This window comes from Sturnira hondurensis, unplaced genomic scaffold (assembly GCF_014824575.4).
Source record: "Sturnira hondurensis isolate 20B ecotype Veracruz unplaced genomic scaffold, ASM1482457v3 Scaffold0024152, whole genome shotgun sequence".
Classification (NCBI taxonomy): Eukaryota; Metazoa; Chordata; class Mammalia; order Chiroptera; family Phyllostomidae; genus Sturnira; species Sturnira hondurensis.
The window spans coordinates 5,342,080-5,367,932 of record NW_028096783.1 but is presented as its reverse complement, the minus strand read 5'-3'; the positions used below and the strand labels follow the sequence as shown (position 1 = coordinate 5,367,932).

The following is a 25,853-nucleotide window of genomic DNA, read 5'->3' as shown; positions in this document are numbered from 1 at the left end:
ACCTTTTAAAATAGCCACTTAAGAGTTAGGCCCTCAAAAATTCATGCTCTCCACCCCACCACCTCAAAGGTAATAGGTGCTTGCGGCCCTGCTCTCTCTCCCCTGCTCCCCGGGATGTGGGATGGGAAGCTGCCCTTGCCAGCTCGTTGCCCCTCCCCAACCCCATCCCTGTTTCTGGGGTCTGTCGGAAGTAATGAGCCTGTGACGCTACTGCCCTTGTGTGAAAGTATTGAAACTGTGCCCTGGATCAAAACGGCCTTGTGGTTTTTCACTTCCCCAAGGTGGGAGCTTGGATGCTAAGTGTGTGGGTTGCTTGTCCCTTCTCATTCACCAGGTCATAGGCTGTGTATTAATATTCCAAGGCACCAGTTTCGCTTCTCAACACAAATACCCATTGATCCTGACGCTGCTGGTTTGCTTTCTGTCGTTTTTGATCTAGAAAATGCCAGCGTCAGTGGATACAAAGGCTCCCTTATGTTTACAAAGGCTCTTCTACCCTGACATCACTATTTACTGATCCTCCCGTTTCCCTCCCCCCTATTATTTGCCCACGTTTTTAAAGCCTCAGGGCAGCGGCATCCACTTGGCATTGGCGCGCTCTGCAGAGAAGCCTGCAGTGACGCAGCATCTCTATGTTTTACGAGGACGAGCACAACCTTCTTCCGACGGCTTCTGATCTGGAACCTCAGTCGTGCATCGCGTTTCCTGCCACGATACCCATTCGCCTTCTTCATTCAGCTGCCTAACAGCCTTTCCTCTTTTCCAGGCATCCTGGGGCCCCGATGGCAAACTTCAAGGGCCACGCTCTCCCAGGGAGCCTCTTCCTGATAGTCGGGCTGTGGTGGTCGGTGAAGTACCCCCTGAAGTATTTTCATCAAAAGGGGAAGAGGAGCCAGCCGGCTCGTCGTTATCAGCGTCTCGAGATCGCTGAGGCCGCGATCAGAACTTTACTTCCGGTCATTGGTAAGAACAGGGGCCGCCTGGTCCAGGGGGTCTCCCCATCACACCCAGAACCAGCAACCCATTTTCTGGGCCCTGTGAAATGGATGTTCCCATTGGCGGAGATGAAAGGAAAAGGATTCGGGGTTGTGTGGTGAGCTTAGGAACGTTAACAATTAACAGCGCGTCCTGTCTTAGCTCATTGCGGAAAACTACCAGATGAACGAACGAACCGCAGTCTCGGCCCTGGAAGGGCGTGGGTATAGGGTGTAGGACAGAAAACACACTTTATGAAAAAGACGAAAGAACAGGAAACAAAATACAAGCTCGTGTGCATGAGTTATGAGAAAGTACTAAGTGAAGTTTAGTTTTAGGAAAATCCACCCTTTTTTTCCCAACTGTCTCTCCACTAGAATCTCAAGAGTAAACACCCTACTCATGGGCATATCCTCCCTCTCCAAAATCTCAAGCAAGTATGGAGAGGGGAGGGGAGTTCATGCTGCAAGGCCAGTGAGAGAGACAGCGGAAGTCCTTCACCCTGCCCCATGCCAACAACCCCACCCACTTCCACTTGTCATCTGTTCCCTCTACCCTCGGTCCTCAAGGAATGACCAGCACCAATGGGGGGTCTTATTCTGTACATGCATTTGTGACTTACCATCCCTGGCTTACCGTTCCCTGGGAGGAGCTGAAGCAGTAACAGTAGCTTCTCTTGGAATGAGCAAAGGCACACAGCTTGGTTTGCCCGGTCCGGCTGGATTTGCCCACGTGCCAGCCATGTGGGCCTCCGAAAGGCTTTCTCGTCTCTCTGGAGCTGAGAAGCGACGGGGACCACATGGCAGAAGTGGTGCAGGCAGGACCGACCCAGCCCAAGTAGACCTGGAGGCACAGCATCGTGGTGGAAGTAATGCTCATCGCCAATCATTCCCTGGATTCCCACCGTGTGCCAGGAACTCCCTGGTGTGCAGGCTGAGGCTACAGTGGGGAGCTAAACAGCCTCTGCGCTCACGGGCGTTCCATTCTAGTGTCACTGGGGCCTCCCTTCCCTGGTTGCTTTCCCCAACTTGACCCTTCGCACAGAGATTCAGAGAGGGGCTGGGTCTGAGGGCAAGTGTTTGGGGAACAGGGGCCAAAATGCTGACATGGAGGATTTATTTAGGCCCCGTGAACATTTTGGGCACCATGCACAAAAAGGCACATCTTCTGCCTACCAAAGCAGGTGACAGGAGAAGGGGTGACAACTGAGACCACCGCTGTGGCCCACCTTCTGGTCCCAGTTGCTGAAGTTGGCCTCTCCTAAGATGCAGTGCGGTCAAAAATGCCCAGATCAAGTGCTTAGGGCACCAAGACCCAAAGCTATGGGAAGAGCCAAGCCCAGAGCCCAGGCGGTGCCTGGGAAGAGTGCTCATGGGACGTCTGCCCCGACAGGAACACCTGGGAGCTGCTTCCCTCCCCCAGGTGTGCCCAGGGGTCCTCACCCCGGCTGTCTGTTGGCTCAGACCCTGTCGTTTTCAACCTAATGGTTCCCTTCTAGGGCTTCTCTCACTGCTCACTGGGTGGAGGGAGCTCCGAGATGAAATTATCTGCCACGCTCTCCCTTCAGTGACAATGCCTTACTGTCATCTTAGCTACTGGGCAGGTGTCCTGTGAAACCGTGTGGCTACGTTTCTGCTGCTTGTCCCCCGTCCCCCATGGGTCCCCGTGCAGGGAACAACAGCAACAAAGGCTACGCAGGTTCCTCAGGAAATACCTTTGCACCGAAGCAGCAGAGTGGGGCCAGTGGACCACTGGCGACCTTCACCCACATCCACTCGTGACTCGGGGTTATTTTTCACGGTCGTGTGTTTGTCTTGGAATGCCTCTTCCCTCCTCGATTTCCATCCTCATTTCCCTGCAGGGATCCTGGCAGAGCAGTTTGTTCCAGATGGGCCCCATCTCCACCTGTACTCGGACAGCCAGTGGATAAAGCTGATGAATTGGCAACACAGCACGATGTACCTATTCTTTGCAGTCTCGGGACTCACCGACATGCTCACCTTTCTCTTCAGCCACGTTCCCTTGGGGCTCGACAGACTGGTCATGGCTGTGGCGACATTCAATGAAGGTAATTTAGTGGTAAGGAGGGAAAAAGGAAGAAGCCGACAGGTTGTGATTATGGGGACTTGGGGCACAGTAGACCGAACTATTGCAAATATACTAACCTGCCCCTGAAAAATGCACATCTCTGACCTTCACCTTGAGCAGGCTTGGCCCCATGCTCTGGATGGTATAGGCAACATACTTCATAAAGCAGCACATGAAAGCACAAGGCTTTTAGGCAAAGTCACCGGGTAACAGTGCACAAACTCCCTGCCCCCCCGCCCCAGGCGCTGCGAGTTCTTGTGTGCACATCTACACAGAAACACGCAACTGTCCAGAGACTGGGTGAATGCCACCATGCAGGAGTGTGACTCCCTGTGGCTTGGGAAGAGAAACCCCCCACTCCACCCCGACCCCGAAGTGCTGCCATCTAGACCCCATCACAGATAAAAGACTCACCCAGAGGCCAGGACAGATCTCCTGATAGAACTCATATTAAATGGGTCATAAAAAAGAATTTTTTTAAAAAGACATATTTAGCTTGCTATAGCAACAGAGTCTAACCCATTCCGGTGCTCTCTCCTCCATGGGACAAGCCACTATTCAGACTTAGACAGTGTTAAAAAAAAAAAAAAAAGACATGGTTACGTATTTTTTAAGGTTTTATTTATTTATTTTTAGAGAGAGGGGGAGGGAGGGAGAGACACATAGATGTGAGAAACATCAGTGTGTGGTTGCCTCTCACACACCCCCAACTGGGAACCCCACCCACAACCCAGGCATGTGCCCTAACTGGGAATCGAACCAGCGACCTTTCAGTTCACAGGCCGGCACTCAATCCAGTCAGCCACACTGGCCAGGGCAGAAAGCATTATGTAATCCAACAACTTCACTTACTTCTGTACCTCAGGAAGAGTTGAAAAAAGGTGAGTGAGGGCAAAACTGAATTTTAAATAAACACACACAGAATTTGTCGTAAATCAGCAGTGTTTCACCTACCCATCCTGTCTGAACCCTGCCACAGAGATTTCTGTAGAGATTTAAAACTATATCCTTTGCTACTTACACCCACTTTACACACGCAAACTGAGTTTCATCTGCCTATTGGTTGTCCTGTAATGTTACATAAACTCACTTTCCAAGTCCTGAAAAACCTGGCTTTGAGAAGGTTCTAGTAACAGAGAAAGTGCAGAACGGACTCTCTGCCACAGAAACGGGCAACTCTGACGGCTGTGACCGGCTTCGCGGCAGGTTTTCTCTTCTACCACCACGTCCACAACCGGCCGCCCCTGGACCAGTACATCCACTCCCTCCTGCTGTGCGCCGTGTTCGGAGGGGCTCTCAGTATCTTCATGGAGGTGATTCTTCGGGACAACATCGTGCTGGAACTTTTCCGGACCTCCCTCACTATCCTTCAAGGCTCCTGGTTCTGGCAGGTAATTGTCCTAATGCCATTTGGGTTGAGGGGCCCCACCCAGCGTGTCCGGGGAAGTCCTGAGGATGCAGCACTGACACCCCGTGGGTGGGCTCAGAAGGCCACATTCCCGTGAACATCTGGGGCACCATGCACAAAAAGGCACATCTTCTGCCTGCCAAAGCAGGTGACCGGCCTGCCCTGGCCCTGTGTAACTTTCTCCACGAGTGCCCTGTGGGTGCGTTAATGAGCCCAATCTGTGCAGCACACAGTCGGCAGGGTGCACATTGCTCTACCTGCCCGCCCACCCCAGTGCCGGAGGCACTGACACTGTCCACAGGGTCCTCCTGCTCACCTGTCCACCTGAGGTTTGGTTTGCAGTACACCTGTCCTATAACCAGAGTTAACCTCAACATTTTCCTGTGCAAGAAGGTCTTTCTGTGCTAACGCGGGTATGGGAAATGAGGTGCTGAGGAACATCCGGTCTGGTGACCTCAGGAGGGAAGGGCTGACTTCTCTGTATAATTCACCAGATTGGGTTTGTGCTGTTCCCGCCCTTTGGAGCACATGAATGGGACCAGAACGACCACTCAAACCTCATGTTCATCACCATGTGCTTCTGCTGGCACTACCTGGCTGCCCTTGGCATTGTGGCCGTCAACTACTCTCTTGTCTACTGGTATGTCCACAAAATGACCTTTGTCCAGTCTCCCCATCCTGACCAACCCTCTGCCCCTGAGGTGTGTCACACTGTACCACTGTCATTTCCAGGGACCCCCCCTTTCATAGCTGAGTAGTAACTTCTGCCACTTTGGTACCAACTAAGTGCCAAGTTCTGTGCAAGGAACCACGAACCTACAAGTGAGGGTGGCGAGACTGTCAGAAGGTCAAGGCCCTGACTGGTATGGGAACCTGTGGGAGAGCCAGGCTGCAGAGACAGTTCTGATGGACGGCAGGCCAGAGATGTGAAGGAAACACTCTACACTGGGCATCAGCCCCAGACTGCATGCCTGCTCTGTCCCCCACTCACCCCAAGCCTATCACAGATTCCTGTCCCTGAGACCTTGTGACCATCAGGTAACACAGGTGGCACGTGCTCTCTAAAAGCACTCTTCAGAGATAATAGTGTAATTCCTATGCACTTAGTGTGCCCCTTTGGCACATTACACAGCTTAACCTGTATCACTTTATGAATGATGTATGCACGGTCACGTTCTACAGATGGGAAGACCAAGGCTTCAAGAGACTAACTTGGTCAAGGTCACCCAATGAGTAAACGGCACAGCCCGCCTTTCTCCGCAGGGCAAGAGTGACTTTTGGCGCACAGTGGTGTTAGTTCTGCTGTGTCATGGCTGCCCTACCTTTTTCCCCAGCTCCTGATTTCCCTGCCTAAGGCAGACACACTTCCCCCAGAGAGGACTCCACGGAGGCAACTCAAGGGCACAGTTCTCTTTAGTTCTACTGCCCAGTCAGTGAAATAAAACAAACAAACGTGGGAGACCTTAGTCTCAGTTACAACATTAACTATTAAGTATTAAATCATGGTGCCTTTATCTACCAAGGAATGCTGGGAAGTCAGATAGGCAATCTCGTATTTGATAGAGACATAAAGGAAATGTTTTAAGAATGATCAGATGCCCGCACATTCTTAGGTGAACAAGTAGGGAGTTTGGGGGCTCACTTGTCTCCCCGTTCTCTCCTACAGCCTTTTGACTCGGCTAAAAAGGCACAAGGAAGGAGAAATCATCGGGATTCAGCAGCTGAAGTCTGACCCCACTGCCCAGAAAGCCCTCCTGAGTGGCTCAGACGAGGACTGAGAAGACATTGGTCATAAATGGGTGGACGCATCTGTTTGAGCAGAAACAGTGAGAGGGTCCCCAGGGACCGCTCGTCCCTGCCTCTCCACACCTGCACCTGCTCACTGAATTAGCTGAAGTCTGTGTGGGCGTGTACCCTCCATAAAGAGAAATGAGGCGAGCTTCTCTGTGGCTCCGACGAAGAGAAATCGGAGACCCTAAAGCTGCAGGACAGGAAGCTGCCTCACGGATGGTATAAACCCAGCAAAACTCACCACTTTTGATAACGCATCCCTTTTCCTCCCAAGCAACAGGAACTTTCGTATTAGAAAGTGAACGACAGTGCCTTTATTTCACAGATGCAATTCTAACATGTATTTTTTCAAATAATTCACAAGCCTTGGGGTGTTAAACATCTCCTGATTATAAATTTCAGAGAATACCACTGCTGGTAAGTGACAAAGTTTAAGCCAAAGGTGATTTTTATTTTTTAAATCAGGAAGCTGGTTAGTGGCCCAGCTGGGAGCTGGGATCAGGTGTTCTGACTCCTCTTCAGAGGATGCTGACAGGAAACCTGTATAATGAGGGAGAGAGAAAAATGGCAGGTTACGGAAGGCCCCGACTTTACAGCTAAACGCAAAGGGTAAGAATCCTGCAAAGAACATGAAGCTTGAACTAGTAAATACAAGTCTTGTCACTCTGGTCTTGGTTCTGGTTCTTTTTCTTCTCTTTTAACTCCTTCAACAAGTATTTATTGAACAGCTACTCTGCACCAGCACTGACATGTTGTACAGATTAAGAAGTGTGTGTCCAGCAAGGAATTCACGGTCTTGTGGGACAGAGATGCAAGCAGTGACAGACAGGGGACTGGTGCCCTGGGGGTAAGTAAAAGTGCCATGAGAGACCGAGGAGGGAGGACGAGCAGGGAGCTGCCCCATTGGAAAAGCACTTCCTGGCACAAAGGCAATTAGAGTGTTTGTGAAGAGTGAAACCTGTTAAGGCAGGGGTGTCAGACTCATTTTCACCGGGGGCCACATCAGCCTCGGCGGCCTTCAAAGGGACAAATGTCATTTTAGGACTGTGTAAATGCAACTACTCCTTAACTGGGGGCAAGGATCTCTACATTTGGCCCTTTGAAAGCAACCACGAGGCTGATGTGGCGCCCACTGAAAATGAGTCCAACACCCCTGCGTTAAGTTCTACCAAGTGACAAAAGTGGGTCGGGCCAGATGTGAAGGCCCTTACAGGCCAAACAGTGCGGTCCACTGACATGGCCTTTTTGGGACTTGAAACGTGTGTCTTGCTGGTTTCTCATCACAACCACCTCTGACATAAGTACCTCCAGTTCTTAGGGAAGCTGACTAGCCCAAGTTCTACTCAGTCGTAGAACCAGCCTCCCCGGGACTCAGACGCCAGCGTGTCTCACCTTCCCCTCTGACGCCCCCCACAAATGCGGCAGAAACCACCTACACGAAGCACTATGTGTGCTTTGGAAGAAACAGTGTACTCGGTGGAAGGTGACGTCCAGGGCAAGCCAGCGTTTCAGAGCTGAAGTCTCAAGTCGCAACTTAGAGGCTGAGGAGGAGCTACTTGAAAACACCGATTGAATCGGGAGAAGCGACCCACAGGTACCCTTTCAGGATCCACTTCAGTTTGCGAGCAGAAACCCAAACATTCCCTCAGCAAGGACTGGAGGATGTCCTACTGGCCATCAACGTGGCCCGCATTCCTTCCTTGGGCCCTGGAGGTGGGAAGGAAAATCGTGCTCTCGATTTCACTTCCCCAGTGGAGCTTTGCATTTTGATTTAAAGGGGCAGACAGAAGCTTTGAGGAAATGCAGTGGCTTCTCCAGAGGGCGAGGGGGTGGGGGGCAATGTGAAACCTTCACAGGACTGACCAGCCCTGGTGTGAACACTCCCAGACAATGGCAGTCAAGGACAGACCCAGGCTCAGACATGCAGTCTGAATAATTCCACCGACCTCTGTCAACCAGAGGCTCAAAGACCCATGGCCACCACAGGTTCCTCTGGAGCTGTCCCTGACGCGTACCCACCAGAGCCACCCGCCCTCCTCTGCGCAACCCCTGAGGTGCGACCCAAGGAACCCTGTTTGGCACCTGTGCTGGTGATGTCACTTCACCAGTCAGCAGGGGCTGCCACAGTGGTGCCCTGTCCCTCTCCCCAGGGAGCCCGACCTGCACAGGCGTCCTGACACCCATCTGTCCTCCTCAGGTGTAAACGTCTGTGGCCACGCGCAGACAGTGGGGCGACTTCAGTAAACACAAGTGTGGGGTGAGGCTGGGGCTGAAGGTAGGAACTCCTTTTAGTAGTTCTGAGAACTGAAGTCGTTCATTAAGCACATTCAGAGGGAGCTTATTTTAACCAGCAGGAAATACCTGAGACAGGATTCCGCACATGTCTACCTCTTTCCCATTTAGAAACCCTCCCCTGAACTCTTCTGTGAACTGTGGCTCTGGGAACGATGACATGCCAGTATCAAGGTAGCACACACAACAGAGGCAGCCTCCTTCCGCAGGTCGAAGACCAGCCTGGCCCTTCCCTGCAGCCTCTCCTGCAGGCACCAGCTCTCTGCCCCTTAGAAAGCTCCCCCTCACCTCAGCTGACTCCCCTCTGCTCCTCGCAATCCATCCACGCTTACCACCCTCAGGTCGGTCCCGAGCCTCATCATCGGACACCTGACAGCCCTTCTCCTCTCGGGAAGGCAGCTGGGAGGGTCCTTGACTTAGAACCAGAAGACTGGATTTAACACCTGGGTTCTCTTTACCTTCATTTTCTCAGTTAAAACAGAGACGATAAACATTTCTCAGAACTGCTTTCAGAATTACATGAGGTATCTCTGACACCTGTGTCACCCACAAGCCACTCTACAAGTCCCTGATCCTCTGCAACTTGCCCGATGACCAGCCCCCTCCCCAGGAGGCCGCCCCAGTTCTTCCCCTCCACCTCCTCCCCCAGACCCCTTCAAGCTCATCCCTGGACTTCCACAGATGCAAGAAACATTTTTAATAATCCGGACACTTTCGAGAGCTCGGGCTTCCCTAACTCTCGCAGGTATCACTGCAGAAAAGCTTCCCCACGCACCCCCATCCCCAATATAAACAGGCATATACTCCTAACCAACTGTGCTTTAATTCAATTTGACACTTCAAAATATCACTCTAAGCTCTCCACCAGGAGCTTGATGGAGGCTCAGAAGTACGAAACAGCCTGGGTTAAATAACTTGTGTATTGAGACTGACTTCTTTTGTGGCTCGTGCTGCCTAACAGGACACCTGCTCTCTTCCTGCCGTCTCTACTTTGGAATAAAAGTCAGCAACGTTTTAAAGAACCATATAAAAAGTATCATAGGATGGAGGGCCATATGGTCTCTATGGCATCCATTCAGTTCTGCCTTCAAATTGAAATCACCCACAGATAATACATAAATGAATGGGCATGGGCCGTGTCCCAATAAAACTTTATTCACGAAAACAAGTAGCCAGTCCAAGGGCTGTGGTTTGCTGACTCTTGTTCTGGAACAAAGCAGAATGCATCATCTCTGAACTGAAACAGTTTGTGCTGCAAAAGCAGTACTTCCGCAGCTCTCACCTACGGGATCCCCCGACAGCGCACTTGACTTGTGTGCAAACGGGCCCGAGGAGGAGAAGGACGGCCCGCAGGAGAGGGCACGGGTCAGGACCCTGATGCCCCCCTTACAGAGGCCGTGCCCAACCAACCCCCTTTCAAGGGACGCACATCATCCCCACTTCCTCTGTCTCTTCCATCTCAGAGCCTCTCCATCACTGTGTAGTCACCAAGTCAGCCACCAACGTAGAAGGATCTGCTATTCTCACATTCTGGTCAAAATAATAACCAGTTAAAAAAATAAGTTACATAAAAATTTATGGACACAAAACTCCTAACCAGACCATGAGTCACGGAGAAGAGCACAGTTAAAAAATACGATCCACACACATCACGAGGCTCATTCACCACCTGCGCTCTGTGCTGCAAGCCCTCCCTCAGCACCCTGCTCTCAGAAGAGAACTTCGGCTTGTGTGACAATCGTGACCTCACACAAGCTTGAAGAGCAGCTTCTGCTGCATCAGAACAGAGCAGACCTGGAGAGAACCTTTGTCAGCGCCCCCACATGGAGTGTGGCCGCAGAGTCTCAGCCACTGCTGCTACCACTCCTGTTGGCCGTCCTCGGACAGGGAGGCCCAGAGGAAGCATGGCCTCCCCTCGGCGGCAGGGCAGAGCAGGCCCAAGCGAACATTCGGAGAGCCCTCTTTCTCCCAGAGTCACTGCTGTTCAGGCGGCTGCTTGGGAGACGGAGCTGTGGTCACAACAACAGTGGAGACCGCCTTGGAGGGATTCGCAGCTGTTCCCTGTTGAAGATGGGAGGCGGGCACAGTCTGGATGCGCACCTGTGTGCAGAGAGAGCGTCTGATCAGCAGATGCAAATGCGCTCATCGGCTGAGAACACACAGCAAAGGAAAGCGAGAAACTCATGTATGGCCAACAGATCACCTCATACCTCACCTGTGTGGCCTGACCTTGCTGCTGAAGCTGCTGCAATTGCTGGGCAGTGAGGAAACTCACAGGCTTGTTGCCGGCAATGAGCTTAGTGCCCGCTGGCATGGTGGTGAGGATGATGTTGCGGCCTAACCCACCGAGGCTGTGGATGGAAAGCAGGGCAGGGTGTTACCTCCCGCCCAGAACCAGGCCATGTGTGGAGGGAAAAGAGGGCAGTCTGGTGCCCAGTGGAAATCCCAGCATTCTGGACTGAAATGGAAACCATCTCAGTGGTTTCCAGAAAGCCAAGCTTTCTGCCAGCTTCTCTGCTTCCGTGACGAGAGCAAAGAGCGGGCCCAAAGCTTGACCCTGATGTCCACACCTTGTTCAGCAGGAGTAAGGGATGAATAGAGCCCCAGAGAGGTGTGCACTTTTGGTCAGAAACCCACCCCCAACAGCTCCCCTGAGACCATCAGAATGACGCCCTCACATCCCTTATCCCTGTTACCAGGGCCACAGGAAGCCTAGACTCCAGAGTAAAGCCCTCGAGATGCTAGTACGAGGGCGGCCCTCCCTAGCACCCTCGGCCGAGTCCCACCCCATCGCAGCTCCGCCCACCCCTTCAGACCTTTTCTCCATAGTCTGTCTCACCACCCCACGCCATATTTTCCTTTATTCTCTCTCCTCACTGGAGGACAGCGAGGATTTGTGTCTGTTTTAATCACTGCTCTATCCCCAGCACCTGAAACAGTACTAGTTGCTTAAAAAATCTTGTTGAGCACAACAGGAGATGTGGAGGGAGAGCCCCCCAGGGCTCCCTGCCCAGTCCCCACTGAACAAGCACTCACTTGGCTCCAAGGTTGCCTTTGATGATGGGGGCTGTGACCACGCTCTTGCCCTTCATCGGCTGGCTGATCACAGAGAGTGGGACCGTGATCCGCGTAGGCAGCTTCCCCTAGAGAGGAGGAGACCAGGAGATGAGGAACCAGAAGGCTGTGTCCGGGGCTACCAGGGCTGAGAGCCAGCACTCAGCAGCTTCCGGTCCCTGGGCCTGAGGGGCTCCCATGGCCAATCAGCTGCCACTCATGGCTGCAGGTAAGGGCTCCTATGCTACACTGAGGGTCACCTGATCCGTCACTGTTCTCTTTCATGCCACCTAAAGCACAGTCACCATGTCACTAGACCCGAAGGAAGACGCGGGCTCACTGCAGCACAGTGAGCATCCGGGCACCTGGGGCACTGGGGCCTCCTGAGTGGCCCCCTGCACTCGGCCCTCCACAGCTGCCCGAGGGGGTGGGGCAGCACACAGGCACTCGGGAGTTAACTCAGAACACCCACACCTGCTGCTCCCTGGACTGATGGCCACGCCTGCCTGCTCTGGCCACGCCTGCCTGCTCCGGCAAGGGCCACACTCTCCAGGTGCTTTCTGTTTTTCCCAGAGATAAGAAGAGGTCAGTCAGGGGACACTAATCATAAACTCAACCAGGTGAAAGTCCAACCTCAAAGCTAATGAGGCCTAAGGAACAAAAAGTTGAAAAGGCCTCATTTTGGGGATTTCAGGATGGCTAAGATTTGGAAATTGCATCACCTATTTTTAGATTACCTGGTTTTTTAACCCTTGGTTGGTAGTAGAATTTATATACAGTAAAATCTCTGCTGCGAGCCCTGGTCAGGTGGCTCAGTTGACTGCAGCGTCATCTCATACACCAGAAATTATGGGTTTAATCTCTGCTCAAGATATATAATACCTGGGCTGTGGGTTCAGTCCCCAGTCGGGGCACATATCAGAGGCAACCAATCAATGTTTCTCTGTCACATGGACTTCTCTCTCCCCCTCCCCCCCCAATCAATACATACATCTTTGGGGGAGGATTTAAAAATGATTTAAGATTTACAGAGAGAGAGCAGAGTGTAGGGGAGAGGTGGAGAGATTGAACAAAAATTTAAAAAAAAAACAAAACTCATGGACACAACAGAGTGGTGACTGCCAGGGGAGGGGGGAGAACTTGGGAGGAGGGGTGGAGGAGGGGTAGAGGAGGGGAAGGGGGATGGATGGTGAACACACAACAGTGTGCAAACGCTATGCAGTAGAGTTGTGCACTTGAACCCTGTGTAATTTCATTAACCAGTGTCACCCCAATTAGACATTAAAAAGAAAAAAAATTACTCCAGAGGGGTGGTTTGATAGACTGCTAAAAAACTGCACAGACATTTCCTGAGGGCGAGCTGGCTCTGAAGAAGCCAGGTGCTCGGGTGCAAAGCCACATCGGAGCGGCAGCCCACCAGGGAGCACTAGGAGATGCCGACAGGCGGCAGCTCGGTGCCTCTAGGTGGATTTATTTGTTTTATTTTCTTAATGCCTCAACGCAGGGGTGTCAGACTCAGGGGCCACATCAGCCTCAGGTTGCCTTCACAGGGCCAAATGTAACTTTAGGACTGTGTAAATGTAACTACTCCTTAACAGTTAAGTGACAGCTGCCACTGGGTAGAAACAAGGTGTCAGGCCGCATAAAACAAGGCAGAACGCCGGATTCGGCCCGCGGGCCTTGTGTGTGCCACCTGTGCCTTAGTCACTTAAAAACATTTCCCGCCACCAGTACAGCAACTGGAATCGTCCCTGCATGAACTGGCCTAACTGGCAGACCAGACTGGGAAACCTCAATGCTTCCTAACCCACCGAATGCTCCCCACTCATACAGGGTGGGGCCGAAGCAGGTTTCCAGTCTTCAGTTCACAAAACACAGAGTTTACTCTTGTGTTAGTCTTTATTAATCCCTGTATTCTCTTCCACACCAACACCCACAACCTGCTTCTGCCCCGCTCTGGTATGTACCGGAGCAGACACAGGGCAGAGGCCACGGGCAGCAGCTCTGTGTGGTGAGGAGGGCTCCCGGGAAATACCAGCGGGCCCGACAAGCGGTCTTCCTTACTCCGGCTTCCGGCACACGAGCACCAAACTGTTTCCTTTTAATCCACACCATACACATCAGGGTTTGCTGGCTGGCTGGTTTCACTAACCTGTACGTCCTCCTCCCCCACTCTGGCTTCCACCCCAACAACTGAGGTTTCATTACACAGCTCGTTCAGAAAGGGAGCGGTCGTTTTAGCCTGTCCACATAAAAACACAGAACACTGCTCCTTATCCAGAAACCACATGAACACCCCTGCATCCAGAAACACACCCGTGTTAACACAAGGATTTGTGTCATGGTAAGTATAGTGTTTCAAGTTAGTGGGGAAGGGATAAATTAGTCAATGATGTTAGAATAATTTGAAAAACAAAATGAGATCTCCGCCACATGCTATTCAAAAAGTTACATTTCAAATGGATTATCAGTTATACTTTTCTTAAAACTCTGAAGATATTTCATGAGAATACAGGCTAATATCTTTATAACCCTGGGGTAAGAAGGCAAAAGACATAAAACTTACGAACCACAAAAGCAATGCAGATAGATCTAATCAGATAAAATACCCGTAGAGCAAAAGGCTCCCTGTGCAAGGTTAAAAAATGACAGAGTGAAGAAAATATATTCTGCACAAAGAATTAACACCCGGAAGATATACAGGGTCACCTCAAACTATGAAAAAGCCAACCACCCCAGAAGAAAATCAGCAAAGATGTTTTCACTGCAAGAGAGCACTGGCCAGCATCCACAGGACTGGATGCCCGACCTCACTGAAGGTTGAGAAAACAGAGAAAGAACGCTCTCACCACCACGACGGCTGTGCAAAGTTAAAGCCTCCACGGTACCCAGCACTGGGTAGGGCAAAAGGCTTACAGATTGGACTATAAGCTGCTGTGGCCTTTTCGGCAGCACAGCTGCGTGTCTGAACCTTCAAGGTGTTACCCCGTGGCCCAGCGCAGGCACCTCTGCTCCAGAAGCCGCACACGCGCGCGTCCGCTGTGGCGCCGCTCCCAGGCACAGAGCGCCCTCCAGCAGGGGAACGGCTGGACAAAGCGCATCCCTTCCTTGGACTACCTCGGTCTCGTTCCAGAAAACACGCTCAGTACCTGTGGGGGATCTGGGATGATCCCCAAGGCGTATTTTTAAATACACAAACCGCAGAGTGATATCTAGACAAAGATCTCTCAGGGATTTTTTTAGCCGCGTGTATGTCTATAAAAACACCCGGAAGGAAAGGACTAGATGGATAAATGCCAAGACACCCACAGACATTAGCCCTCAGGGAGGGAGAACTAGGGGGTTGTGAGAGAAATTTTATATTTTACTCTAGGTACTTAGGTACTGTTTCAGTATTTCTGTAAGAACGTATGCAGGCACTACTTTCGTAAATCTGTTTCAAAATTAAACACCAAAGTCTATTAGTAAATAAGCCTGTCTGGGTCAACTGAGGTGACGGAGGATTTCTGCTGCTGAAGAGAGAGGCTCCCTGGGGAGAACGGCTATTCTTCACCACAATCGGTACTCACAGCCTGCGACGTGGACACCACCGTGGTGCTGACAGGGACCTGCCGCACAGTGGGGGCTGCCGTGCCAATGCTGATGGGGGTACTGGCCGCCCCGGAAGCCACGGCCACAGTCTTGGACACAGCAGCATTCACGCTGGGCAGGGACACCGCCGAGGTATGGACAGTGCCAGACCCGCCAGCCACGGCAGGGCCCTGCTTGGCGTGGGCCGCCACTGTGATGGTCTGGCCTGCCTTGGGGGGCATCACTCCCAGGCCCTGCACGATGCGAATGGTGGCAGCCGGCTTCGCTTCTGAAGAGGCCACTGCGCTCTTCCCCTTCTGGTCGGCCACACTCACGCCCAGTGCTGGCATCAAGCGAAAGGCGGAGCTCGAGGCTTCTGCTGGCTTGAGGTCAGGAGTCACCTTGACCACGGTGGTTCCCGTTGGTGTGGCTGAAGGGGCACTGGCGGAACTGGCCTTCGCAGGGCTGTCGGTGGCATGCACGGGATTGGAAGTGACATGTAAGGTAGCAGAGATGCCCTTGCCTGCAGTGCCGCTCCCTGCCCCAAAGAGGTCCTGGGTCAGCTTGACCGTGGTGACCTGGGACTTGGCCAATGTGGCCATCATGTCCGGAGTGATCCGCAGAACCGTCTGGCCTTTGGCATCTGTGGTGATGGAAGAGGGAGGCAGACGCAGTACATCTTTACCCTGGATACGAAAGTTAGTGGCTGCGAGCGGAATGCTGCTGCCCGTCTGGGGCTTCACGCCAAGCTGCCCGGTGACCGCCACCTGGGTGGGGAGAAACAGCACTGACCAAAGGGTTCCCAGTGGCACTTGGGTGCAGAGCACAATCAGGCAAGCCTCCACTGTGTGGGCATGCGTGTTTCATGTATTTTTCCAACTTTTTATTTTTAAAAATGATAAACATTCAAGAAAGAAAAGAAGAGCGTGACAAATCCATGCACCTGTCCCCCAGCTTCAAAGGTTATCACGTTGTCAGTCTTGCTCTGTCTACCCTTCCCGAGGTCTGGGGGGCTGAGGGGGGCATAAAGGAGACATGGAAATATTTTTAAGTAAACTAGTATAGAGCATTTTGCTGACTGATACTTCTGTACATATCTCTAACCTAGAAGACTCTCTGAATTTAAAAAAAGTCACGTACTATTACCTAGTAATATATATTCACATTTCCCTAGTGGTCTTAAAAACTCTGTTCCTAGCTGCGCCAACCCCACCATGAGAGCAAGGCAGCAGTGGGGCCCAGCCCCCGGACGCAACGGATGCAACCCTTCCAGCCTCGGGGACTCTCTGCCACACAGGCATCCGCTCCTCTCTGCTGCACCACTGCCACCGGAACGCAAACACGCCGTGACATGTTCCGTCCAACACGACAAACCCCTGTGGACTGCACATCCCCCCTGCCCCCGCACCACTCCACTCCAGCCCCAGTTCTCTGCTCTCTTCAAAGAGCCAAATTACTCTAAAAATTATCTACCTTCACTATCTCCATTTCTTTGCCTTACATTCTCTTTTGAACACATTCCCAAAAGCCATTGATCCAGTGGACCCAGTCAGGTCCGCTCCGCACCCACATCCAGCGAGAGGCCAGTCCTGACCCTTGCATCCCTCCCACTCTCACGCACCTGGTGCCTGCCTGTGCCGACCTCACGGGGCAGCCTTTCCTCTCCTGGCCGGCCATACGTCTCCACACCTCAGTGTTCTCCATCTCAGGGAATTATCACCACCGACCCAGTCATCACTCGAGCCAAAAGCCACAGTGTTGATCTGGACCCCCTTCCCTCAGACCCCGTATCAAACCACCAGAAAATCAGACCTGACCCCTGCACTCTCACCCCCCATGATGACCACTCACAGGAAGCCAGCATGACCTCACCCCTGGCCCGTGGCAACCGCCTCCAACCCGGTCTCCCAATCCCACTCCTGTGCCCTCTAGTCCATTCTACACAGCAGCCAGGGGCACGCAAACTACATCGAGTCATTCTGGCGCACAATCCCTCCATGGTTCCCTCCCACACTTGAATTAAAGTCAAAGTCTGACGTGATCTAACCACTGGAAACCTCTCAAGAACCCACACTCCAACACTTCCACACACGTGCTCACTAGGCCTCAGGCACCACTGCTTTCCTGTCCCCCCAAACCCTTGACTCAAGGCATTCCACTCGCTCTTCCAGTGCCTGGGATGCATTACCGCCAGCTCCCTGTAACGTGGCACACCTTCCAACCTCAGTCCCTGCTCTCACATGCCACTCCTCAGACAGGCCTTCTCCAGTCACCCCAGCTGAACTGCCCACTGCACTCTGCACCTGCCCACGGACGCTCACAGCCCCGACCGCCCTGCCCCCGAGTACCCATTGCCCACTGGCTCTGGGGCAGTAGGAACCCCACGAAGGAAGGACTTAGACTGTGCAATATACCACTAAATCCCCAATATTTTTGACAGTGCCTGGCACGCACAAAGTACTCAATAAATATTTAATGAATGTCACTTTATCATTACGTAGCCCACTGCACCTGTAAAGCGGGGACGCTCGAAGTGCCTGCTCCGTGTGCTGAGTACCCAGTTACTTAACAGCCAGGACGCAGCCAGCACAGTGCAAGCTCCAGCTGCTGCTCCACCTGACGGTTCTCTGAGGCCCAGTGGCTAGCCTTGCACGTTCACAACCAAAAATGTACAAACACAGTCTTTTACCAGCAGTGAACTGGAACGCCAATGGAGCGTATAAAGTTATACCACAGGCTTTAACTTAATTCACGGAGGGTTTCCTCCCAATTCACAAACTCAGCTGCTACTTGAAGTAAACGGAAAGGAGCAGTGGAAGCCTCTTCAGCAGCTGCAAGCTTGCACTGCCCGTGGCAAGAAGGCATTCTTGAAATGCCTGCGCACTAAAAATCGGAGATTCCTGAGATCTCCTAGAGATCCCTGGAGACCCCACTGTCCTCTGCCTCAGGACAAAGGGGTCGGTCCCCACCCACCTGCTTGATAATGCTCTGTCCGCTGACGTTCTGAATGACGGCGGCTGTGGGAGCACTTGGCGCAGAGGTCCCAGGAGAACTCGTGGCTGGCTTGCTTGCAGGGCTGGCTGTGGCAGGAAGGCTTGTCACCGTGAGCCCCGTCTGCCCGGGCACCGGCCGCTGCACAGTGGCCGCTGCCGTCTGGGCTTTGACTGGAACGGTGGCCATTACTGTCTAGTTCAGAGCATGAAGCCAAGAGCTTAATCAGACCCTAGGAGGTAGATGGGCATGCCACCCCTGCCGGGGTGTGCCTCTGCAGGTACTTCTAATCTAACTGGGCTTCCCGAGCACCAGTCTCTAAAATGGACACGTGAAGTTCTATGTTCCCGAGCACACCTTTCACATTCGGAATGATCCCACACAGAACACCCCATGCCTAGATACTGCAGACAAACAGTGTGCCCCTTTTACAGTGCAGGACGCTGAGGCAGAGGACTTCTCTCTAAAATCGCAGGACTAGTCAGTGGCACAGCTAAGTCTAGAGGCACATCAGACAGAGCCTGAGACTCAGGAGCACAGGCCTGGACTTCACCCCACCTCCATAAGGGCCCTAACATTATACTGCTGGGTAAATCACCAAGCTTCTCAAAAGTTCTGATCTGCCACATGGAAAAAGCAGGACTCCTGGAAGCTCTCGCCCAGCTCTAAATGTTAAACAAGTTGTGTAATGAAGACCCTCATCAGCAGACGTGACATAAGGCCCCTCAGTCCTCGCCCAGACTGCCCATTGCACTCACAGCCCATGGGGCAGGGTCCGCTGTCCCTGTTTACCTGGGGCACAACTTTGGTCTGTGTAGCAGTGGCTGGAACACGAATCTGAGGTCCTGCTGGGTTCGGTGGCAGTGTCTGTGCTGGCCCAGCTGACTGCTGAGTCACAGCAGGAAGGCTAGGCTGGGCCACCACCCGCACCTGGGGCAGGCCAGCTGAGCCAGAGTGGCCCACAACCCGGGCCGTGGCCTGAGAGCTGGGTGGAGTCTGACTGGACGCCGGGGAGAGCATTGTTCCCAGCTGTGGCATTGTGGGTGAAGACACCAGAAGAACACTAGGAGGAAACGGGGAGCAATGATGGCCAACCAACTCAGGATGTGCACACAAGAGGACTCCGGAGGGGGCAGGCTAGAGGAAGAACAGAGGAGCTTACCCAGAGCTAGACTTAGCTGGTTCAGAGACAGGAGCAGGGCCACTTTTGTTGACCGCTGAAACTGGCGGAGGGGAGATAGGAGTGGCGGGCAAAGCTGGAGTGGTGGGGGTCACGGGTGTGACTGGGGTGGGTGGCATGCTGGAGTCACTAAGGCTCATCTGGCTCTGCTCAGAAGGGCCACTGCTGAGGACCTTCATTGAACTCTCCTTGCTATTGGACTTCTGTACATGGAAAATGAAAAGAAATTCACGTGCAGACTTAACACAGGTACGTGAAAAGGAGGCATGGCCCATGGCTCCGGATGCGCTGAGCTACGAGAAGGACTCACTGCCACCTTCCCTGACACCGCTAAGCCAGGCGCTCTCAGGGAGTCACTTACCACCTTAGACGATGGCTTAGGTTTCTGCTGAAGGGCTTTTCTGGCTTTAGCTGCTGCTGCTTGTGCTTGGTGAATCCGCTCTGCAAGCAAGGGGAGATGCTTCAGCAGTAGTTTAAGCACAGTGAGAAGGGGGTTTCATTAAGAGCCCAGGCTTCGCTGGGGGCTGAGCCCTGCTTAAACGCCACTGAAAAGCATCCTGGAATTGGGGCAAAAAGTCAGAAGCAACCCTACACTAGCTGAACGCTGCCCAGAGGCCTCACACACCGAACTCTTCCTCGCTCCTGTCACGATGCAGGTAGATCCACAGCTTTCGTCCAATGTCGTATTTCACACATGGGTCTTTTTCATAATGGAGCCGATCCAGTGCGCCACTCACTACTGTATTCACCTAGGGACCAGAAGCAAGGGACAAGGGACAGGTCAGACTCGGACACTGGAAAAAAGCTCTGAGTGTAAGTCACGGTTGCTGAGCCGATCATGTCTCAGCAGTGGGGCAGCACTGCCAAAAACTCACTTGGGATCACATGCCCAAACAGGAAACACTAAGATTCCTGAAAGACTGAGCTGCGGACCCCTGAAGGCAACAATGACCTCAGACCCTTAGAAGCTGTAAGAAACCTCAAATTTGTGCTTCACTGGCAGCCAGGGTCTCAGGTTATCACTCTTCACCTGTCTTGAGACACCCTTCTTTCCTCTTCAGTTTTTAAAAATTTAAGTTATTATTTATTTCCTGATAACTTTTCTGAATTTCTTTCTGGAACAAAACAAAAATAACCTCTTCTCCATCCTACCTGAGTGCTGGTGACATCTGGAGCAAGAAACTGGGAGTCCTTGAGCAATTCACAGATCTCTGCTCGTGTGCCTTCGCCATTAGGCAGCCGAGCCGCCGCGTCTCGAACTGGTGGCATCGGGAAAGAAGAGCACGTGAGTCAAGCAGGGCTGCGCCAGGAACCCTTCCTGTCCTGCTGCACCAAGGAAGTGCCCCAGGTCTCTCTGCCTCACCGGCCCCAGCACTGGGCAGACACTGCCCTCTAGGGGCGACCCCTATACACTCATCACCCTTTCAGCTGAAACCAAACACGACCCCTTGGGACCATTATAAACAGAAGTACAAAACCACATATTGTTAGTGCCATGATGTTGTGAGAGAAACCAGATGTTTTCACGCCACGTGACAGCTGTTGCAGACATCTCAAAATACCATTTCCACACATCACTATTTGGGAATTACAGGAGTTGTAAGACTCGCTTCTAGATCTTGTCATTTAATGTCATAAAAAGACACAATATTTCTGCATAAAAAATTGGTTTTAATATTTTGATAACTTTTAATAGGACTGGTTTCTCTTGTGACTCTACACATAGTATGTTGTGCATTTAAAGACCTAATTCTGAGAAGAGGCCCAGAGGTTTCACCAGACTCATGACACAAAGGCTGAGAGCCTCATGCTGAAAGGACTCACAGCCTGGAGGAAGCCAGTCCCCACACTTGTGCTAACTGCCTACCTGTGAACAACTCCTGTAAGAGAACAGACTGAGTGCAGACTTCAGGAAAGAAACACTAATTCTGTAGAAAGCTCTGGGGGCAGAAGCCCCTCCCCACACTCCAAAGCTTCCTAAAGCTGCACCTGGCCCTCAGAGCTCTCCCAAGTGTGTGGTGGGGGCGGGGGGCAGAGAGCACACACAGCTGGTCCAAGAAGGAAAGCAACCGCACCCAGTGACAGGATGGTGACGTAGGCAGGCCGGTCGGAGCGCAGCAGGGAGTGCTCCCGCGCCTTGTTGAGGGAGGTCTCCTTGTCGAACACGCCCTTCACAGGCCCCACCACAGACTCGAAGCCATGCATGCGGAAGGTGAATGCCTTATGGGGCTGGCTGTATCTGCAACGCTCCTGTCGAGAGCAAAGGGACAAGCCTCATACATCAAAACAGTGTGGCTCTCTCTAGGGCTCCCTACAAAAGGGGTCAGCCTGCAGAGATCCCACATGGAGCGAACAGGCTACTCCAACTAGGAATGCTGAGCCACTGACAGTGGGGAAGCATGGTCCCCAAAGCCCAAGCCACTAGCCAAGGGACAAAAAGGCAAAGATAAGTGTGTTTTGCTAGCTAGAAAATAAAAGGTTGTCAAAACATTTCTCATCCCTCATCCTTACACCATTTCTGCCCCAACAGACAACCCCAACCAACAGAATACCTAAGGTTGCAGGTGTGAATTTCCTCTAAGAAAGTGGACCTGAGAAGAGCCAGCCTGCATGGCCTCCCCAGCTATTTCTTACCTGCTCCTGAAATACTCGTTTTTCCTCTCCGGTACTGGGCCGCACCACATAGTCAGTTCTTCTGGAACACAAAGAGTTCGGGGGAATCTAAGAAAAGCTGAACTCACAAAAACAAGGAAGAGAACAGCAGTTTTACCAAGGGCTGGCAAACAGGGGGACTGGGCAGACGGGGGTCAAAGGGCACAGACTCGCAGCTCTGAGACGAGTAAGGCCCAGGTGTCTGGTGCAGAGTGCACTGACCGCAGTTAGTAAAGCTGTCCGTTTCACAGCTGGGAGCTGCTGAGAGACCACACACATTCCCACCACACACCCCCAAAACCAGTAAGTATGTGAGTGATGAACGTGTTAACTAACCTCACTTCGACAACTATTTCACAATATATACATGTACATGCATCAAATCAACACAATATTATACATCAACTGCATCTCAACGGAACTGGGGAAAAAACAGGGGACTACCCCAGACTGAAAACAGTCACATGAGGCACCATGACACACAGAGCTCAGGCCCAGAGCAGAGGTCAAGAGACCTCCATTCTCGCCCCGGTTCTGTCCTAACCTTCAGCCAGTCATCTAAGTTCTTGCCTCAACTTCTTCACTGGTAAACCAAGGAAGATGGATTGGATGAATCACTATCAAGTGGATACTGCAGGAGGGGAAGCCAGGGGAAAATGTCCCCCCACAGGGCAGATCACCGCCCCTCAGAACCTCCCCAACTCAGAATCCTTTACTCAGGGAGCCACGTTTATCAATGGGAGCACGCTGCCCTCCTGGAGCGCACCCTAGGATCGCTAACATCCCCCACAGCTCTGGCACACTGCGAAATGTCGAAACCTATGGCGGTACCATGAACCACGGCTTCACAGGACACCCCCCACTGGCAGAGAATCGTACTCACACCCGAGGGACAGGTGTTGTGGCATCTGTGCCGTCCTCATGTTCCTGCTGGAGAAAAGGAAAACGTGACAGGCAGATGAACTAAAGAATTCTGGCTAACGTGAGGGCTCTGGAAACCCAATAAGAAAAATCTGCTTTCTTTAAAAACCATACCTTACAGAACACTTGGTCTTTGGTTTCTAGCCACAGCTGGAAGAGTGCAGCTAATTCCTTTTCATTATCTTGGGACTGCCCTATCAGAATTAAAAGACAAAAGACAATAACAAAGCAAACTGAGGTGTTACTCAGACTCCCCTCCTAATCACTCGCTGTGCTTTTGCCACGGGAGCGGCCGTGGCCCCTGCACACACAACCCACTCGGCCTGTCCGAGTGGGGAGCTTCCATTGGCGTCTGCTGGGCCACCCCTTCCAGGCGGCCCCTGACTAAATCACTCACTCACTCAGTAAGCATTTACTGGCAGACAGTGAGTGCTGGCGAGGACGTGGAGAAAAAGGAACCCTAGTGCAGGTGGTTAGGAATGCAGACCAGTGCAGCCGCTGTGGAATCTCAAAACACCAATTCCAAAGAACTCATGCACCCCAATGTTCACAGCAGCACTACATACAAGAGCCAAGTGCTGGGAGCAGCCTAAGTGCCCATCAGTAAATGCATGGATCAAAACACTCTGGTCCATTTACACAATGGAATTCTACGCAACAGAAAGAAAGAAGGAGCTCCTACCCTTCATAACAACATAGATGGAACTGGAGAATATTATGCTAAGTGAAGTGAGCCAGGTGGTGAAAGACAAATACCATATGATCTCACTTTATAAGAGGAATCTAATGAAGAAAATAAAATAAAAAGCAAAACAGAACCAGAGGCATGGAAACAGGGAACAGACTGGCAGTGGCCGGGGGCGGGGGTGCGCATGGAAACACGGGAAAGAAAGGGAAGGAATTAATCAAAAACATGTATGAATGACCCACGGACATGGACAACGGTGTGCGGATTGATTATGGGAGCAGGGGGTGGGATGGGTAGAGGAGGGCAAAGGAGGAAAAATTGGGACAACTGTAACAGAATAACAATAAATAAAAATAAAATAAGAATCAGTTCGCTGAGCAGCCGCTGTGTGCCCCAGTGCATGCTCAGTCACAGTCCCTCATGAGGTTTACAGGCAAGTGAGGAAAGAGCACAGAACAAGTAAAACCTAAAAGTGGCAGGTATCGCAAAGGATGTGATGAAAGCTCACCCTAGGAAAGTTAGTTATCCTGTCCTTGGAGGGGTGGAGGGGTGGAGGGGTGGAGGGGTGGAGGGGTGGAGGGGTGGGGGGGTGGGGGATGGGGGGGGTGGCTGGAAAAGGCTCCCCTGGCTATTGAGGGCACATAGGCACCACCCTCAGGGCCCAGCAACAAGGACGCCAAAAGGCAGGAGAAAAGCTGGACTCCCCCTGCCCTGCCTAGAAGAGACAAGCACTTGGCTCATGTCTTCCTCCGCTATCACTTTGTTCCGACTCCTGCTGTGGCACCTGTCACATGATGGTGCCTATGTCTCCTGCCCAGACCAGCCACCCCAGGGACCAGCTTCACCCAGGTCTGCTGCGTAAAGAAGGCACCAGTCAGGGCCTAGCCTTCTCCAAGGCTGCCAAGGTGACCTCACCAGGTCTCCTACCTATTTTTACTAGTCAGTGCACAGTCCCACTGCCCCAGGAAGCTCTGGGCTTTCTCACCCTGCACAGCTCCTTACTCCCCTTCTGCCATCTAGAAACGAGACTTCGTAACCAGCAGATTCTCCTACAGCCACACCTTCTTCCCATGACACTCCCCCCACTTCCCTGTTCAATGTGACTTCCGGTTCTGCCTGACCTTTCTGCTGCTCAATGTGCTGGCTACTTGCTCCCTCACAGCCATGCCCCTCAGAGCTGAGCTCCACTCTCAACCCCGTAACTGACTCCAGACCATTTTTCTCCAACTCTTCTGAAATATCAAAATAAAACAAAAGCCCGTCCCTACGGCTCTTACCACCCACCTGTACCCACCCCATGCCCTGCCCCTCGCAGGTACTTCCCAGTCCCTCCTCCCCATGGCGTGCTGGCCCACCTCGCTCCTCACCCACCCATCTGCCACGTCCCACCAGCCTGCTGGGAGACTGCCACACCCCCACCCACGGAAGGCCCACCCAGTGCCCTGATCCTTGGTTCTGAGATCTCAGAGACCTCCTCCCTCCACCCTGGCCCAGCCCCTTATTCCCACAACCAGCTGGCCTGTGTCATTACCTCAAAGTGCTCCATTTTCCAAATGCCTGATCCAGTGTTCCTCAACCCTGGCTATACGTAAGAATCACCCGGGAACTTGTAAAATACCCAGACTTGTGCCGCACTCCAACAATTATTCAGAAGGTCCGTGAGGAAGGCCTAGGCAGCAGCATTTTTCAGAAGTTCCCTCCTGACTGCAGTATACAGCCAGGGCTGAGATCCTTTATACTAATTCACATATTCTGCCTCCCGACCACCATCACCGAGACTCCATCCTTGCTTACGTCCTCCCACTGAAGTATCACCTGGACTCAGAACTGCTCATCCACTCCTCCGATCCCATCGGCCGCCTCCCTTCACACGGCTCTCCCTGCTCAGTCTATGGCCATCACCTCCACAATACTCTCGCCAACACAGTACTACCTACCGCCTCTGCTCTCCGGTCGGCATCGCTCCCATCCACACGTCCCACATTCTCCGAGCCCCAGCTGAGACAGCTGAGGGCTGCCAAAAAAGGTAACGAACGCCACTACCAGTGAGCGACAAGCAGTCTCACTGGCCCCAACAACACCCGGCTATCTGACGTCATCTCTAGTCAGCTGCCCCTCCACGCTCCGTGCTGACTACCTCCCCCGCATCCGCTCCCTTCTCACTCTCGACCCGCACCCTCACCTCTCTCACCTACCACCTTATCAGCACAGCTGCCGGACCAACCCCCTCAAGATTCCTACAA

At 52.5% G+C, this 25,853-nt stretch overlaps 2 protein-coding genes and 1 non-coding gene across 12 annotated transcripts in view; 2 read left to right on the top strand and 1 right to left on the bottom strand.

Moving 5' to 3' along the window:
- Positions 1–6,929, top strand: part of TMEM45B (transmembrane protein 45B) — a 31,626-nt gene extending 24,697 nt beyond the window's left edge. For both annotated transcript variants that reach the window (XM_037038223.1, XM_037038224.1), the window contains exons 2-6: positions 767–963; positions 2,837–3,043; positions 4,270–4,454; positions 4,966–5,111; positions 6,138–6,929. In XM_037038223.1, the coding sequence (XP_036894118.1) occupies positions 783–963; positions 2,837–3,043; positions 4,270–4,454; positions 4,966–5,111; positions 6,138–6,249 (831 nt within the window). In that variant the 5' untranslated portion in view covers positions 767–782 and the 3' untranslated portion in view covers positions 6,250–6,929. The remainder of the gene's footprint in view (positions 1–766; positions 964–2,836; positions 3,044–4,269; positions 4,455–4,965; positions 5,112–6,137) is intronic.
- On the top strand, positions 3,506–3,636 carry LOC118981527 (small nucleolar RNA SNORA28). The gene has a single exon (XR_005065360.1). It is a non-coding gene; the product is annotated as a small nucleolar RNA SNORA28 (small nucleolar RNA).
- Positions 6,930–9,243: 2,314 nt separating the features above from the next.
- Positions 9,244–25,853, bottom strand: part of NFRKB (nuclear factor related to kappaB binding protein) — a 33,488-nt gene continuing 16,878 nt past the window's right edge. For 5 of the 9 annotated variants that reach the window (XM_037038141.1, XM_037038148.1, XM_037038144.1 and 2 more), the window contains 14 exons: positions 23,037–23,116; positions 22,885–22,931; positions 21,984–22,044; positions 21,425–21,599; positions 20,502–20,608; positions 19,975–20,098; positions 19,711–19,790; positions 19,332–19,552; positions 18,962–19,232; positions 18,152–18,364; positions 15,178–15,945; positions 11,591–11,697; positions 10,770–10,905; positions 9,244–10,654 (listed from right to left, as the gene is read on the bottom strand). In XM_037038141.1, the coding sequence (XP_036894036.1) occupies positions 10,529–10,654; positions 10,770–10,905; positions 11,591–11,697; positions 15,178–15,945; positions 18,152–18,364; positions 18,962–19,232; positions 19,332–19,552; positions 19,711–19,790; positions 19,975–20,098; positions 20,502–20,608; positions 21,425–21,599; positions 21,984–22,044; positions 22,885–22,931; positions 23,037–23,116 (2,516 nt within the window). In that variant the 3' untranslated portion in view covers positions 9,244–10,528. The remainder of the gene's footprint in view (positions 10,655–10,769; positions 10,906–11,590; positions 11,698–15,177; positions 15,946–18,151; positions 18,365–18,961; positions 19,233–19,331; positions 19,553–19,710; positions 19,791–19,974; positions 20,099–20,501; positions 20,609–21,424; positions 21,600–21,983; positions 22,045–22,884; positions 22,932–23,036; positions 23,117–25,853) is intronic. The other 4 variants (XM_037038145.1, XM_037038149.1, XM_037038146.1 and 1 more) reach the window with 3 other exon arrangements.